The following is a 19,255-nucleotide window of genomic DNA, read 5'->3' on the forward strand; positions in this document are numbered from 1 at the left end:
TAAATATATAGAAATAATGATTACTATGTCCTTATAAGGATTTGCATTGCAAACTTTTAGATGTTTCAAACTCGACAAGTAACATATAGAACCATTTCAAAAATTTTAGACTTTTGTTATAAAATAGTATTTAAATCATTTATAATATCCTCAGTTTGTAGTTGTAGTTTAAAAGTTAGTTAAATTTTGATAAATGTTTATATAAAAATAATATAGTAGCGCAACTCTGAGTTCTTTTTTGCGTTCCATATTTTGTTCAAAACTTTATAATTTAAAAGGTAGGAAAATAGACGAAACATTCCGTTCAAATATATCTAATCAATATATTTTTTTAAATTTTTAACTTCTACTTTCACATTTTCATTATCTGAACACGAAAAACACTGTCTATGTCCTTTTAGCAAACAGTGCACAAATTTAATACCATACATAGTAAATCCTGTGGTGTTGTAAATCTTTATAAATGAAGAACTGCCATTTCCAGTCCTACACTATGCACTCTTGTGCCCTATGCCACACTGTAACACCACACTCGTTGGACTTAAGCTTCTCATATGTGCAGACAACTGGCAGAGCTTAACGTCATGAAAAAGCTCATAAAGCTCCGAAACATATCTGTCTATAATGCTATATATGGTGAACATGTTGTGTATTTCGAGTTCAGAAAATAACAAGGTATAATTAAATATTGCTATAATTTTAACAGTATCTGTTATGTTGAGAAAACTTGTTTTATTAACTTTATTAAATTTTATTAATTTTATATTCCTCACTGAATTTGAGTATAAAGTACAAGGCGTCTCCACCGTACAATTTTGTCAAAATGAATGGAAAATAAACGCTTTTTATAATTTCAATATATAAATTGTAAGCTAAATAAAGGAATATATATATATGTATATATATATATATATATATATACATAAAATGCATTTTAATTTTATATACATTTTATAACATCTATAACTTTGAGCAAGTTTTTAATTATATGCGAAAGTAATTAAAACTCGGCAAGCAAATAATTATATTTTAAAATAAATTCTTGGCTGAAGAATATTATTATATTCCCGTTTGTGTTCTTTCGCTTGTTAAGTTATTATGCATTACACAATAGAGTAATTGTGAGCTCATTGTCAGTATCAGAGTCGTTAAAGAAATTGTTTAGTACTTTTGTTTCGGCGATTTTTTTTGTCATAATTAAAACATAAATGTGCCTTGTAACTATTAATCACATAGAATAATAAGACGCATACACATATACGCATACATATATATCACATACTTTCCACTCATAATTTTGTTTGGTTTTTATAGTGTAAATTAATTATATCTACATACAAAAACGACGTATATTAACATTTTATGAAAGTGGTTTTTATTATTCACTTCTTTTACAAGAAAATCAATCATATAAAAGACTTATATAAGAATGGTAATACATTAGAATAAGGTCACGACCGATTATGAGATACGAGATCGGTCATTTTCTATAAAGGACCTAATATCCATTTAGATTCAAAAGAGCCATACTTACTAAGCCATCTTAAATTTTCAATCAAGCCAATACCCTTGCTATTAAACCCTTGGGATAGGGTCAAAACAAGTTTATTCTTCTACTGAATGATTTAGGTTATGAACTTATAATGGAATGATCTGGGGAGACATAGATTTTAAATGTATAAAACTATTATATATATATACACATATATATATATATATATATATATATATATATATATATGAGATATTATATTGAATTACAAATAACATTACGAAACAAATGAATCCACAGTAATTGGCTGAAGCTCCAATTCAAAGATTATACTTTACGTCGGTTTAGATTTTTTTAATGCTTGAAATAAGATTAGTCGTTGGAACCCAAGGCACAGATTAAAGTACGCAATTCTTCGAATGAAATATTAGCATCTAAAACCCAAGCAAAAAAACTCATTATGAGAGGAGCTGAAATGTAACTTGAAAAAGGAGAATGGACAAGCTTATAAATTGTACAAACTGAATGAACTGAGGGTATTTCGTAGCTTTGATATAATTAAACGAACCAAGGAAATTTGATACTTTCCATGCAGACATATGTATTATATAATTATAAATATCACTACTACGAGTGATATATATTATATCGGCAAAAGTAATTGTTTTATTAATAATATGCAATGCAAATATAATGAATTACGTAATTATTTTTTGTATATCTACTATTTACAAATAAATCATATACACATGTAGTATATATATTGATTATCATAATATTTAACCAGATAGATGTGAAAATAAAATAAGATTAAAACTTGAAAAAAAATCTCTGGCGGTGTTCGGACCCGCAAACATGTGTATATGAATCGCAAGTAGCGCATTTTTGGCAACTTTAATCAATTTTTAAATTCAAACCACTTCTCATAAGCCTATAAAATTTTAAGGTGTTCGGTTTGACTATCAACTCTATCACCATGCAAAGTTTCATTAAAATCTCAAAAGAATAAACCTGAGGGTTCCCGTATCAATATGTGTTTGACCTTTCAGACTAATACGAAATAAAGCTTCCTTAATTCAAATCATTTTGCATCTTAATTCAGTTGTAATTTTTAACATATTTCTATGTCATATTATTTTTTTCCTTTCGAGTAGCGGTATGAATATGAGACATATAAATAAGTTACACTGTAGAAATAAATAGCTTCTATATTCACCATTTCATAAATAATTATTTAATAATACTGTAGCATGGTAATTGAAAGCTCTTCCTTTAATAGAAATACTTGTCAACGTTAGTTTGTTCAAAATATTCCTTATCTTACGGTTCACATTATTTATTACGGCGAATCTAGGTCAAGTGATAAATAGATGTAGAGCTCTAGTGATTTATATTCCATGCTGTTTGTGATTATGTAAGCTGGTTTCGGTTTTATTCATTTATCTTAATAATATACGATATAGTACTAAATATGCAGTCTCACGTCAGATGGGATGCGTTACGATAACATTACGCATTATGCTAAACGTAGGAAAAAAATTATACTAAATATGAACGAAAAATTAGTTATGGATTTATTCGTATAATTTAATCCCGTGTAACAAGTTTTTGCTTTATATATATATATATATATATATATATAAATTTATTTCTTATTTCTTATGTACATGCTTAGATATCATTTGTCAAATCGCTTCTATTTACACTACAGTATTATTTTTCATTTCACCGAGGAATGTTTCATGAAATAATTTTACGATGGACTGGAAAATCATCAGCGATTTTCATTCAAGAATTAAAATTATTTTTTGAATTTAAAACTTCCAAAACAGCAGTGACGTAAAATTTGAGAAAAATAAATCACTCTGCAAATTTTTGAATGAAATTAGAAGACAATAAATAACGCGAAATGAAAAACGAATAAATGTTTAGTGATATGATACAATTATGAATTTTAAATTAAACTATTAAGATTGCAAAACAATAGTTAAAAATTTATATTGAATGTATCTTCTATATATTAAATATATATCAAATTACCTCACAATCAAACAAATAAATTAAGAATGGCTAAATTGCATATTTCACTAATATAAAAGAGAGAATGTACTTTCTTAGAAAATGTGAAAAAGGGGTAAATAGCAAGCTTGACTTCATAATTGAAATACAAATTACGTGCTTATTATTATATTTCATTAGTATACAATTCAATCCAATTCAATATGTACTTAAATAGAAACTATACTTCAACATCAATAAGCAATTGAAAATAGTTTTTACGATTATACCAAAAGAAATGTTAAAATATGAAAAGAATATTTAGAAGAGTAAATATTGGGTTAGTGTTACAAAATTAATATATTAAACATAAATTGTTAGCTGCAGCTACAAATAAAAATATTCAAAAACAAATATTTTAATTGTATAGTGATATTGGTTCTTTTTTTTACTTTCTACAGGTAGAAATGCAAAAAATCATGTGATCTTTGCTTGAAAAACAAAGAAAAGATGACAGTCATTTACAACATAATAAAATACCATATCCGTAAACAACTATTTGCTTTCAATAATTATTATATGTAGCAATGAACAACTGATGAAAATGCTACATTTGAAGTCTGAAGGTCTGTACGGATAAAAAGAATGGACTCTAGGTAATGACAAAAAGGAAATTGAGAATTTAGAGAAAAACTGCATCGCGTAAACATAGTAAATGTAGTACTGAAAATCTAAAGCAAAAAAAAGTACTAAAGGTAAAAACAGGGAATTGAAGTTTGAGAAGTAAAAAGAACACTTAAGTGTGAAGAAACAGATATGAGTAAATAATATGTGGTTCTCTCACACCATGAATAATAATAGAGCATAAACAACAATATTCTAATTGCAAATCTGACATACTTATATCAGTTCAAAAAGGTGTCTTTGAGAAGGGCAATCACAATAATAATTATACTATTATCATTGCATAATTTGATATAGCAAAATTCAATTAATTAACGTTAGAAGCGATGCACAGATAAAATCCATTTATAAATTGGAACATTCCAACCCGGAACTATAGCCATCTGATCTTCACAATAAATGTGATCAAAAGTGATCAAAAGACTCTTCGAAATTAGTATTATGAGGAGATGAAGAGGATATAGATATTTCTCATTAAATGAATTTTTCATCTTGCATTATACGCGGATGCATTTAACTTGGTGCACAATTGTAATAAAGTCCAAAGGCGCTGCCGCAATGAAATCATCCGTTATTAAACATAATACTGACTATTAAATCTAAAGTTCGTAATGAGTTTGTACTAACATTTGAAAGAAACTGCGTTCTTGGCAAATTAATATTGCAATTAATTCTCAAAGTCTATTTAAAAGTTACGTTAATAATAATCTGACAATTAAATCATGGAATTCACAGCGGTACCTACCATTATAATAATATAAAGGACGACGTGTATTTTCTTTATGCTAAATCTTAAGAACAACTCGTTTCAGACGAACTTTCAACTAATAATGAGTGATTTCAACTACCGCCTGAAACAACTTTTCCTCTAGTTCATTTTCACCGGCTTTTAAAAACACGTTAATAATCGATTGCTAGTACTTCGAACTTTTTGTAGTTTGGAACAAGTTACTGCAATATATTTTTAACTATTTTCCACGTTCCAATATTGAGTTAGGAGAGTGTAAGTTGTTAAATGGTTGAATAGAGTACAATCAAAGTATAGAAATTTTAACTTTTCGCGAAATTGTGAAAAACACACAAATATTTACATTTTAACGTCTTTAAGTTTGGAAAACTTTTTATAATCTTAAACGGTAACTGTATATTACCGTTCGCAATTATGATAAAAATATCAAGCAATTATAATTATCTACCTCCAATTATAACAGTCTAAAAGTTATTTTAATACAAAAATGAACTACGTACGTATGCACGAAACATTTATTGCTCCATGTCGTGAATAAAATTATCAAAACTTACAAATACTCCAAAATAAATATTATTGTGGAAAATTGCAGTATATGTAACAATTGCAGCCAAAAATAATAAAAAAAAACATGACGTTTTGAACGTAGGATAGTGTCCCCATTCAATATATGAAATTCTGCGAAATATGCATAAAAAAGTAGGAAATATTTCATATTTAAATGCAGAATAAAATTTTAAATAAAGCAACTACGTGTTTGAAATACTTGGCTTATTAAGTGCATTTCTTTTTTAATATGCTTTTAAAAATATGTTTCGGAACTAGGTACGTTTTATTTTCAGGACATCTGTCAAAAACAATATTTAAATATAGAATAACAATGTTAATGATATTTTTTTTTATAAAAGAATGAATAATGCACTTTTTCTTAAAAGTGAAGCATAAAAAAAAGAAAAAATGTAAAAAATGTAATAACAATAAAAAAAACCAAATAAATTAAGAAGCAAAAATTTTTTTTTGTTTTTGTTCTTGTCAGTAGAACTTTATGACGTAACGTATCTAGTTCCGAAATATCGTCATTAAACATCTACTACAAAACTTATTGTTTATTATTTATTGGATTAATTGTTCGGAAAAGAAACACTTATCAATCTATTAGAAAATCCAGGAAATATGTATATATACATATATATATATATATATATATATATATATATATGTATACAATATCAAGATATATATATATATATATATATATATATACAGATAATAATTAATAAAATATGTAATATTTGGTAAGATATAATTACCGAATCAATTAACAATATAGGGACTTTTATCTAAAAATAAATAAATTAATAATCTCCTTAAAGCATAATATCAATAATCGTCGCATATTTCATAAAATCGACAGATATCTCTCTGCTCGGGGCTGTGATACGAAATGCATCGTATCGTAATTAGCATCGTTTCCATAATACATTTCCTTAAAAGCAATTAGGGTGTTCCGCGGGAAAGCCGCATGTAAACAAGCATTAACAGTCGGTACATACTACATACACAAACCCCAAGTGAATTTAATGATTAGCTTATTATAATCCGAGCTAACGGGACGATTGTTTAAAAATTACGCACCTGTCAGCACGACCATTTTAATTGGCAATTTTAATTTTGTAACATGTTTCGAAATGCACGTCAGTAACGAGTTGGACAAAATTGTTCATTCTTAACTTTAAAAACCGCGCGCTTCGTGCGTACTGTTAGCACGAAGCGTCAGCGTCTTGTATGTTGGTAACATGTAAGTCAATCGCAATGTTCGCGTTTGACATAACCTGGCGCAACTTTTACGTCGAAATTGTAAGATTCGCTCTCTTATATCATACACCGCCGAAGAGTAAAGATCTATTAAAATATATAATATTAACAATCCATCCAGCGTTTTAATTTACCATAAATTGGTCTTTCTCACGGATATTAACCAGTGCAAGTATTATTTTTGAGATTTTATACACTGTGGTGAGAAAAGTTATTATATATCAAATATTTTACCGGCGTGTTTTGTTTGGTTACGCATGCGGCATTAGAAGTTGTCTAAGCCGTTCGTAAACAAAACGAAGAGCATATTAATTTTATCGACACGGGCAAGCAGTTCGGGCGTTGAAATCGTGACATTCAGAAGATCTGGGGGTTCCGGACTTCGAGGTTAGGTTTCACGTCGCTGTCCAAGGGAGTCTTGTAGTGACCACGCTGTTCAGATCGACGAGTTCCTGGAAATTGGCAAATCTCCACACTATTTGGGGAGGATATCGAGGCCAAAATCACACGTGGAGACTGGATTAAGATTATTATTGACTCGTGTAATACATACACGAGGGCGTGAGTCTTTAATTAAACCTATTGTTCACTTATAATATATAAAAGTGAAAGACTGTTGCTGTATTGCTGACTGGTTGTACTCGCACAGGAGTAGCAGATTACTCATCAGTCATATAGTTAGATTTTATTGTCATTTTTAGTTTTTTTTGTTTAACCTTACCACAAGGCATACATTATTTATATTAACTAAGGTATTGTGTCACGGTTTGTGATTATATTTGCAATATTTTTTTTGTAGTTAAATAATAATTGTGCATAATGGCGGATGTGGAATCACTAGAAGGTACTTACAAAATGATTAAAGCGTCATTTGATGCAATTCACAAGTTTATAGCAGAATTCCGTGAGGGTGATAATATTAAGGCACTTTCAGTTCGGAAGCAGAAACTCGTGGAGCGATGCCATAGTTGGGATGAGACATACGTACAGCTTAATAGTATTTCCCCAGGTGTGTACACTAAAGAATATTTAAGGTACTCTGATTTATATTTCGATATGATGGCGGATATTGAAACTATTATTGACCGTCATCAAAAACCGGCTACAAAATCATCTAACACTTTGATGGATGTGAAATTGCCAGACATTGTCTTACCTAAATTCAATGGGGAATATAGTGAATGGACAGCATTCATTGACATTTTTAATTCGCTTATCCACAATAATTCAAAGCTTTCACCTGTACAGAAATTGCACTATTTGAAAGGTGCTCTCACTTCGTCGGCATTGGAATTAATCTCTACAATAAGTATCACGAATGAAAATTATGAAATAGCATATAATTTAGTTGTGAAAACCTTCAGTAATAAATTATTGATCATCAATGCTCATTTGCAGAGCATTGAAAATATTCGAAGTATTCACAAAGGCTCATTTGAAAATTTGAGAGCCCTTTTAAATGGTGCAAGGCAACAGGTGCAATCTTTAAAAGCTTTCTTTGAACCCGCAGAGCATTGGGACATTGTCTTGCTGCATATGTTGAGCAGAAAGCTTGACAGTAGTACGAAGGTGGCTTGGAATCTGTCTCGAGCGTCAGGGCAGTTACCTACATTGGTTGAGTTCTTTACATTTCTTGAACTTAGGGTAACTGCTCTTGAGCATTCGTGTAGTTCAGACAGCAAACCAACCATCACGAAGTCAGTTCACACAATTGTCAAGAAACCTGCTCAATTATGCTCTCATTGCAAGGAAGATGACCATATGCTCTATCAGTGCTCTTCCTTTAAGGCACTTGATATTAAGGCACGCAAAGCCTTTATTAATAAACTTTCCATCTGCTCGCGTTGTTTGGCTTCTCGACATAATGTAGCTAAATGCAAATTCAGATATACGTGTACAAAATGTAAAGAACCACACAATGCTCTGTTGCATGAGGAACCTGAGCCTAAGCCCAGTACTTCTAGTAGCACAGTATGTATGGCCAGTACAGGAATGCAGACTTTGTTGTCAACGGTTTCTCTTGTTGTTATTGACTCAGATGGAACCCAACATAAGGTACGGGCTTTGCTTGATAGTGGCTCGCAAATTAATTTAATAACGACTTCCTTACTTGCCAAGTTAAAATGTCCGGTCAGCTCGTCATTTCACAAGTTAAGTATGTTGCAAGGGCAGAGTGTGCTTTGTGATAAGTCTGTCAAGCTGACTATAAAGTCAAGGGTAGGAGTCTTTGCGCGCACTATCAATTGTGTGGCTGTAGACAGAATTACACAATTGTTACCGTCTGCTTATATAGAGTATGATGGCTGGAAGATTCCAGACCATGTTTCGCTGGCAGACCCCATGTTTAACGTTCCAGGTGCAGTTGATATGCTGATTGGAGTTGAACTATATTTTGAAGTTTTACAGCAGGGGTGCATTCGCTTAGGTAATCATCTTCCCATTCTTAGGAAAAGTTGCTTTGGGTGGCTGATTTCTGGTGTATACGCATCAGAAATGCAGAGCCGTGCACATGTTGGCTTCATTTCCAATGAAGATCTTCATGATAGTCTGACAAAGTTCTGGCAGTTAGAGGAGGTATCCTCTAATTACACAATGACTGGGTCAGACAAAGCATGTGAGGATCATTTCATTGCAAATGTAGCTAGACTTGAGAATGGGCAGTTTGAGGTGGCTTTGCCATTTGTAGATAACCAAATAGATAAGCTGGGATCGTCATTCGCTGTTGCCAAATATAGATTTTTGAACCTGGAGAGGCGGTTTGCCAAGGACAATGCCTTGTTCACGGCCTACTCTAATTTTGTTAAAGCTTATATCGACTTAGGTCATGCTGAGGAGATGGTGCTGACACTGGAGGAAGCTGCTAAGAATAAGTACTATTTTTTGCCGCATCATCCAGTGGTCAAAGATAATAACTTTGACAAAATTAGAGTAGTGTTTGACGCATCGGCCAAGTCAACTTCAGGCATATCTTTAAATAATATTCTGCACACAGGACCGAAGTTGCAACAAGATTTATTTTCTATTCTAGTTCGCTTTAGGTGTCATCAATTTGTTTTTGTGGCAGATATTATAAAAATGTATCGGCAAATAAGAGTCAGGGAAGCAGACCAAAATTATCAAATTATCCTATGGAGGGAAACACCCCAGGACACCCTAAAATTCTTTAAATTGACTACCGTGACTTATGGCACTGCTAGCGCCCCGTATTTAGCTATGCGCTGTTTGAAGATGCTTGCGCAAAATAATATGACAACATTCACACAGGCAGCGCTGGCTATAGAAGGGGACTGCTATGTAGATGACATAATCACTGGAGCAGATTCAGCTGTCGAATTAGTTAGGTTGCAAAGGGATGTTGTTGAACTTTTAGGTAAAGGAGGCTTTTCCTTACATAAATGGTCTAGCAATTGTAGAGAAGTGTTGAGGTCAGTACCTAAAGAAAATCAAAGTTCTGCCATGGCGTTATTTTCTGAGGTAGACACTGTCAAAACCCTCGGTCTTGCATGGAACCCCTGTCAGGATTGCTTCAAAATTTCGCATATTAAGGTAGGGGAGACGGAGGTTAGAAAGGGCTTTGACACAAAACGGTCGGTACTGTCCACCATTGCACAGATCTATGATCCCATTGGTCTTATTTCTCCAGTATCTGTGACCGCTAAGTTGATTATGCAGGAGTTGTGGAGGCAGAATCTTGGCTGGGATGAGTCTTTGCCACAAGAGTTGCAAGATAGATGGGTACTGTTCAAAAGGCATCTCGCTGATTTGGACAACCTTATCATCCCACGAAAGATCTTTGATTCAATTCCTGTGACGATCCAATGTCATGGATTTTCAGATGCATCATTATATGCATATGGTGCTTGTATATACCTTCGGGCTACCTATGCAGATGGCACAACGTCTTCGAGATTGCTTTGCTCGAAGTCTAAGGTAGCGCCGTTAAAAAATGTTACTTTGCCCAGATTGGAGTTATCGGCAGCTTTGCTTTTAGCAAAGCTTTATAGGCAGATAATGACAATCACAAAAATACAAATTTCTGAATCGTTTTTGTGGTGTGACTCCACCATTGTATTAGCTTGGTTGAAGACAGATCCCGCTCTATTAAAAATGTTTGTCAGTAATAGAGTTGCTGAGATTCTGGATCTTACACCAGGCATCGCTTGGAGACATGTCGGCAGTAAAGACAATTCTGCAGACATAGTTTCAAGGGGTGTAAAAACACCATTGGAATTGGTAGAATGCAATTTGTGGTGGAATGGACCAGCCTGGCTAGTAGAAGAATCTTGTAAATGGCCGAATAGACCTGCAGATGTTGTAAAGGAAGAAGCTATTCCGGAGCGCCGAGTACTTGCAGCAACTGAGGTCAATATTGACGATAGTTTTTTGGACCATTTAGTAGAAAGGTTTTCCAAATTCAATAAAATAGTCAGGGTGGTTGCATATTGCTTTCGGTGGTTCAAAATATTTCGCTCTCGAAAACCAGATGGACAACCGGTATCAGATGTCTTGTCTGTTGACGATTTAAGGGAAGCCTCCAGACGCATTTTTTACTTAGCCCAAAGGAAAGTTTTTGGTAATATCCCTGATCAGTTGATGTCCGGTGAGTTGTCCAGTACATCTTTAGGAAAGCTGAAGGCGTTAAATCCCTTTGTGGACGCCGAAGGCTTACTAAGAGTAGGTGGTCGACTAGAGAATGCGGATATTAGTTATGACCAAAAACACCCAATCATTTTACCAAAGGCCAATTTGGCCATTGACATTTTCATTCGGTCAGAGCATGAACGTTTGCTACATGCTGGTACCCAAACAACTTTAGCAAACATCAGGTTAAAATACTGGCCTATAGATGGTCGCAATACTGTCAAGCGCATAATACACAAATGTGTAAAGTGTGCTCGGTTTAGGGCTACTTGTGCAGAGCAGTTAATGGGAAGTTTGCCAAAAGACCGGGTCACTGCTTACAGGCCATTTCAGATTGTAGGAGTGGATTTTGCAGGGCCAGTGTTACTGAGAGCTAGTCGATTGAGGAAGGCACCTCGCATTAAAGCCTATATATCCCTGTTTGTTTGTATGGCCACTAAGGCCATCCATATTGAATTAGTGTCTGGATTATCGACAGACGCCTTTTTATCGGCTTTACGTCGTTTTATATCAAGACGTGGGTGCTGTTCAGTCATCCACAGCGACAACGGGAGAAACTTTGTAGGCGCAAAGTCTGAATTGCGGCAATTAGCTACATTATTTCAGTCCGATAAGTCAAAAGGGGAATTAATCACTGCGTCATCGAATTTAGGTATTACATGGCAATTCACGCCTTCCCATGCTCCTCATTTTGGAGGATTATGGGAAGGATCTATCAAAGTGATGAAACATCACATCAGAAGAATTATCGGGTCTCATTGCCTCACATTTGAGGAATATACAACGCTTTTATGTCAAATCGAAGCTGTACTAAACTCTCGACCTATTCTCGCCCTTACGGATGACAGCACCGATATAGCTTACATCAGTCCGGGGCACTTCATTATTGGAAGTGCATTAACAGCCTTTCCAGAACCTTTTAGTGATGCATCCAAAGTTAAGCCAATTAAATTATTTAAACAAATATCATCTATGCGTGACCAATTTTGGTCACTTTGGTCAAAACAATACCTTAATGATTTACAAAAAAGAAATAAATGGACACAGGTCCAACCAAATATTAATTTAAATGCAATAGTGTTGTTAAAGGAGGACAATTTGCCTCCATTACATTGGCCCGTTGGGCGTGTAATAGACACCAAGCCAGGCCAAGATGGCAAAGTTAGAGTAGTGACAGTCAAAACTAGTAGTGGGACATATACTCGTCCAGTTACAAAAATTGTTATACTACCCTGTCAATAGATTGTAAGTCACTATCGGTATTTGTTCTTGTGTTTCACTGTTTTGTTTACATATTCCTTTTAATTTAGGCTACGATAAATTAATCAATAAATAAATATTAGATAAATTAGTAAAAAATATTACTTGTGTTAATTCAATCGCTATTTAGGATATTATGTTTTCTTATTATTAAGATTTAATTATGTTTAACATTATGTTTGTTGATTGCATAAATATTAATGTTGAATTTATATTTAGATTATACAGTCCACTGTTGGTGTACTCATTTTGATTACACACTATCATTAATCTTCTTGTTATATCATATTATATTGCTTTATTATTGTTATATCATATATATATATCATTTTAATTTGATTACTGTAAGAATAATTTTGTCACTTCCTTTTTAATAATACGTGATGCTTGCATCGCGGGGGAGCATGGACAAAATTGTTCATTCTTAACTTTAAAAACCGCGCGCTTCGTGCGTACTGTTAGCACGAAGCGTCAGCGTCTTGTATGTTGGTAACATGTAAGTCAATCGCAATGTTCGCGTTTGACATAACCTGGCGCAACTTTTACGTCGAAATTGTAAGATTCGCTCTCTTATATCATACACCGCCGAAGAGTAAAGATCTATTAAAATATATAATATTAACAATCCATCCAGCGTTTTAATTTACCACGAGTATCGATCGGTTAATTATTAGTTTTGAAATATAACACTTGTAACACGACATATATATATATATATATATATATATATATAGAGAGAGAGAGGGTAGACCGGGGCTTAAAGGTCTGCGATGGAAAGAACCAGTACCAATATCGCAAAAATAAGTAAAATTTAGAATTCATTTAACAAAAATATTTCATTGTAGAGGAAATAAGATGTATAACCAGCCATCAATTTCATTCTTACGACATTACTATCGGGAAAAATAAACGGCGATCTTTAAGTCAATAAAAAATGTATTTTCTTTAATTGTTAATTATTTTGGTTGTGATGAGCACCGTTGTTTAGTTAACGAGACCTTAATATAATTTTAATATGTTTTTTTGACTTAGGTTTAACAGTTTTTTTTCATGTATAAAAGCTCACACGTAGGTGAGCAAAAAAGACCAACTGAGTAAAAAAAAGTAAATTTAGTTAAAAAAAGCAATTTTTACAAAAGATAATCAATAGTTAATAAAACTTTGCTCATGAATATTTTTTTACAAATTGCCAGTACCAAGTCTTATACAGTGTTATTTCTGTTATAAATGTACTCATAAAATTTATATTCTGCATTGTTTGAATAACGTGGGTATTATTTCCTCTAAAATTAAAAATGAAATAATAGATCTGTTCGACCTCTGACAGTTCTATTTTACTATAAATAAGAAGTTTTACTGAACATAGTCCAATAGTTGTTTTTTGATATGCATTAATTGTTGTTATATATGCCACGCCATGCCTTACATATGTATAGAACTCCAATATAAGTATAACTTGTAATTTTGAATCTAAGCTTATTTAAAATTCATATGTTTTTATTAGCGTAAAATTATTTAAGTTAACCGAAACTAAATAAATCAGAAATAATTTAGAATATGTAATACAAAAAATGTATATGCTTAGTAAGGTTTTGTTATATGTATGCTAAACTATGTAGGTTTTTTATAGATGGCAACCCAAGTGAAAACCAATTGTTTTGCCACCACAAGCAGAATGTTTTATGGTTCATTCAAATCGGATACTCCGTTCTCTCAAAAACTCGGTTTCTATTTTCTGCACTCTTTGCTCCATATCTCCGTAACAACTTGATCTGCCTTTGCCAAAAACTAATCAGCATATCTCCGTGTCAATATGAATCAATTGCTTCTTGAATTTTTCAAATCGGTTCATCCATTCGCCCAAAATCGTCGACGAAAAATTGTCTCCACACATACACACACACGCGCGCACACATACACATATTCATTTTTTCTGAGTTATGCTAAAATGTTCAGAAACCTCTGGAACGTGCCATGCAACAATTTTCATTTTCTATTTTCAGCCCATTACTATAACTTACCCTGCAGGAAGTTAAAAATGAAAAATATGCTCAATAAAAACACAATTATTAAAAAAAAAATTAAAGAGTTTGCTAAGAAAAAAATCTCTCTTGATAATTGGTTATTTTCAAATTTGTTATGTGATTGATATTAATAGCAAAATAAAAAAGCCAATAAACATACTTCTATAATGACCATTGATATCGATTAAAGTTCTGTCATTAGTACAATCATTTTTGTTTTGAAATTCCACCGTTCTTTCAATTCATTAACACTCGAGTAGTAATGCTCATTTAAATCATCCGCATATATACTATTATTTGCACGATTCTATTATATCATCGAGAACTGTTTCCAGCCTCCGGATCTCAAAATATAAAAAAACTCAACACATTACTTATCAGACATAATCCCTAACTCATATGAAAATAGGTTAACGATCAAGCAGCACTATCATGTGCAAAGTCCAAGTTTTATAAAATAATTTCATAAAAACGAAGTGGGTTTATGAAACTGACTTTGAAGCGCATCAAAACGGCAGACGTGGGTGTTGAGCCGCGCGGCGGACGCGTCATAAGTACGACGATGCGGTAATCGCCGCATTGAATATTCAAGAGGCGAGCTCATGCCACGGCGCGAATTTCGTTTTCGTGGGGAACACAAACGGTCTCTTCTTACAACTTGATTGTGAGACATAAATGTCGTGTAATAGAATAACATTTGTTCTCAGATGATATAATTCAACTAAATCAAAAATGTTGACGCTAATAATTAAAATAGATAATATTTCCCACATTAATAATTATATAAAACTAGTTGGTATTGGTATTTTGCCTTGAGGCAAGTTACATGAACTTGCCAATATGTGTGAATAATCGACTTAATCAATTAAATATAAATTAATTTACGAGTGATTAAAAATATTCCGAGTGAATTTATTACACATAATTGAAAACCAACGAACACGTTAACTCGGAGTATTTTCTAAAAGGAAATGTTTAAAAATCAATAATATTTATAATTGAACAGGTTTCCGTAGGACTTTAATAGTGTAGTATGTTCATTAACCAAGTACCAAGTAAATCATCTAAATTTAATCTTAACAAACGTCAAAACAATTACTCATTTTCTCAAACTGTGGTGAATTTTTAAAATTAAACTACTTGTTGTAAGACCGTAATATTACAGTAAGTTCTATAAGACCATGATATATATCGCCAAAAAAGTTCCATAAAAATCAGCTTAACTTTTTTTAACAGTTAATCACAAGAAAACGGCGCGGTAAATTCTTACCTAAAACTAATCAGTATCATTCCCAACTAATATCTCTCGAACAGTTTTTGATTTTTTAAAATCGATTCGGTAGTATGAGCTTAAATGTGAACGAAAAGTTTAACACTTTTTTCCAATTTATAAAGAAACGGCTCGGCCGATCGTCGCACTAACTTCCTGTACCGTAATTTATAATTTTAAATGCTTTAAATTGTTTCGAAAATTGAGAATTTGTTTTTCAAAACAAATTCGCACCGCAGCTGCTTTAGAGTCCAACGGTTATACATTACAAATCTTGGAACGGAACCCAAAACAAAATTTGTACTTATTAATGAAATCTCTATAATATCTGATAATTTGGTGTGCGTATTGCCAAAATGCCTGCCTTTTCCAGAAACTAATTAGCCTCTCCATCAATACGAATCGAATGTTTCTTGATTAATTGAAATCGGTTCATCCGTGCTCTCAAAATCGCTCGCACACAAACACACATACACACATACATTTCTCTAAAGTATGTCAAAATGTTAAAAAGACTTTAAAACGTAAAATAATGCAAAAATTATTTTTAATTAATGCTACGGGAAGTTAAAATCAATTGTAATATGCTCACAAATTAAGGACAATTCACAATAGCACTTTACAAGTTAAACATCAATACGGGATTTTCAAATTTTTTGTTATAGCTTATAGGATTTATTTAAAAGAAACAATATTTTAAATTTTTCAAAATTTTAAATAAAACAACAAATGAAGTGATGAATTTTAAAGAATTTCTAAATAACAATGTATATGTTAATTCGCCCTGATTTTATTTAACACGAACAACAAAATACAAAACCATCGAGCAAATTTAAAAGCGTTTTATATGTGAAAATCTTAATAAAAACGCAAAACGTTAACATAGCTTCAATACTTTATTATAAAAAGCTTATCACAATAATCTTTTTTTTATTTATACAAGCATCAATAAAAATATCAATGTTACAAGCACGAGTAATAAGGTTGATTATAAAACAAATTATATTCTATTTCATAGAAAATAATTTGTAAGATTATAAAAAAAGCAGGATTCATTCTTAAAATAAATTGTCTTGATTTCTTATCGAGACTAAAATTTGGACATTCTGAAAAAAATGCCGCCCCCCAAATTGAAAATAATATTTTGTTATTTTTATTCTTCCTAACAATCAGACCAGTGTTAACTGACAGTCTTACTACTGAAGAAAAAGACTACATAAAATATTACCTACTTCAAATAAATTGTAAAAGTGATACATGACTATATTAGATAATTATCAAATAATTATATACATAATTAAAATTATATTATTATTGATAGTATCGCCTTTATTTAATGGGAAGCAGCTGTTTCAATAAATAGTTTAATATTTTAGAACAAATTTATAGATAGGAAAATAAATGATCAGTGAAAAATTATTATCACTATTTTACAATTTGAGGTTGTCCATTGCTAAGGATTGAACCACGTATTTTCATTATGGACAGCTATAATACTTGGTCACTACTTCTTAATATTATAAATTATATTATTAAATAAGATATCAAAACGTACAGATGTAATGCATACAACATTTCACTATGATTTATATATTTTGCATGTTAGCATTCAATTTACATTTCGCCTACGCCTGTACCTGCATTACTCTGTCTAAAATGCTGACTGTACAAATGTTATTAATGCAATTTCCTGGCGTTCATATTTCTTACATTTAAAATTAAAATGTCATTTATTCCTGTTAGAAAATAACTTAATTATTACGAACAGCGGAATGTGATTGTAGAGTAGTATAGTGTGTATGTGTGCTGTTTCGAGACGTAATTCTGTATAAATTTATCATCATATTTCAAAATTGATGTACATATAGTTCAGGAAAAGTGTGACGCATCATATTTCTACAAGTACAAATTACTCATAGAAACATCATTCGAAAAATAAAATGTAACATGTTTCTAAGATAAAATTATTACATTAAATAATTAATAGTGACAGATCATATAACGTAAAATATGTCCAATACAAATGTGCTTAAATCTTAATCGTGAGAATTTTGATGATAACTTTTTAGCTTTGTTTAGGATAAGTTATAGTAATCGCAAAAAAATTTGAAAATGAAAATTTGTATATTTCTTTACGTTTCAGAGGTTTTCGATTATTTTGGCATACCTTAGAAAAAAGGGTTGTATGTGTGTAAAAATTTTCACTGATGATTTTGGGAACACAGATCAACCGATTTGAATGATTCAAAAAACATTCGATTCGTACTGATAAGCAGACGAGCTGATTAGTTTTTGGCAAAGGCAGCCAAAGGTAGTAATTTAGTTTTTGATAGAACGGAATGTCCATTTTGAATAATTAAAAAAAAAACATTTTATTTGTATTGACTAAACACAGAATTGTTTAAATTTTTGGAAAGACAAGTCCAGCGATTACGGGTGTTTAGTAAAATGACCATTCGGTTTGAATGGCCAAAAAAGTATTTGTTTAGATAGGTTCAAAGTGTTTAAGAAGTTCGTGATCTATCTGGATGCTGCCGAACTCTATTGAACACTTGCACTTTGCCGAAGGACCAGATATACTTAGTTGTTGGCTATATCAGACCGTTTGAAAAGATAATATGAATAAAAGATGATAAATAAAAGATGATGAATAACTGTTTAATTATTGTATATTTGAAATATTAAGACTTATAGATGATTAGATAGTTGAGGTTTGAATTAGATGTTTTGGATTTGAGTGTTAATTTACGACTGATCTTAGCTATATGAAATTTAGGTTGATACTAAATTATGTAGATTTTATAATTTTATATATTTTTCTGATTGGCCCATTTTGTGGAGTTAAGGACACCCCATTACAATTTTGGAACCAATCAGTGGTTATTACATTTATCAACCGAACAGGTATTGGTTGATAAATTGCATGATACGAAGAATTTAAACTGGATACAGGTAGTGCGAATTTCTTGAAAATATAAGGATGATTGTATGATGTAGTCAGGGACAGGTGATAAAAATTCTAGGAAAAATGGATTACTGATTTTGCGACAGGACGCGTAACAATGAAAGGGATGAATGCGGGTTTATTGTCGCTATCCTGCATGGAGATAATAAAATATAATTATTATACCAGGGTTGGCAATGACGCGTTAACATGCCCCCGGACTTAAAAAATTATGAGGAATTAATTATGAATATTTTTTAACGTTGCTTAATCATAGTTTTATGCCATTGCTTATAACAATGTTAATGTTTTGAAAGTTTATAGATATCACATGACATGTGATGATAATATTGATAATAGATTGATTAATGATAATGAT

The 19,255-nt window shown here is 31.8% G+C and overlaps 2 protein-coding genes across 2 annotated transcripts in view; one reads left to right on the plus strand and one right to left on the minus strand.

Annotated features, from left to right (window-relative positions):
* Positions 1-19,255, minus strand: part of LOC113378721 (complexin) — a 548,906-nt gene that overhangs the window by 302,353 nt on the left and 227,298 nt on the right. The gene's annotated exons all lie outside the window — the stretch shown is intronic.
* LOC113375440 lies at positions 7,557-12,620 on the plus strand. Its single transcript, XM_026615379.1, has one exon. It carries the CDS (start codon positions 7,557-7,559, stop codon positions 12,618-12,620), a length of 5,064 nt encoding a protein of 1,687 aa, XP_026471164.1.

The sequence above is a fragment of the Ctenocephalides felis genome, unplaced genomic scaffold, assembly GCF_003426905.1.
Source record: "Ctenocephalides felis isolate EL2017-DRISC unplaced genomic scaffold, ASM342690v1 CF-g0.4_SCAFFOLD_01886, whole genome shotgun sequence".
In the NCBI taxonomy this organism is placed as follows: Eukaryota; Metazoa; Arthropoda; class Insecta; order Siphonaptera; family Pulicidae; genus Ctenocephalides; species Ctenocephalides felis.

Excerpts from the sequence above, each read along its gene's own strand:
- LOC113375440 (XM_026615379.1), top strand. The coding sequence starts at position 7,557 with ATGGCGGATGTGGAATCACTAGAAGGTACTTACAAAATGATTAAAGCG.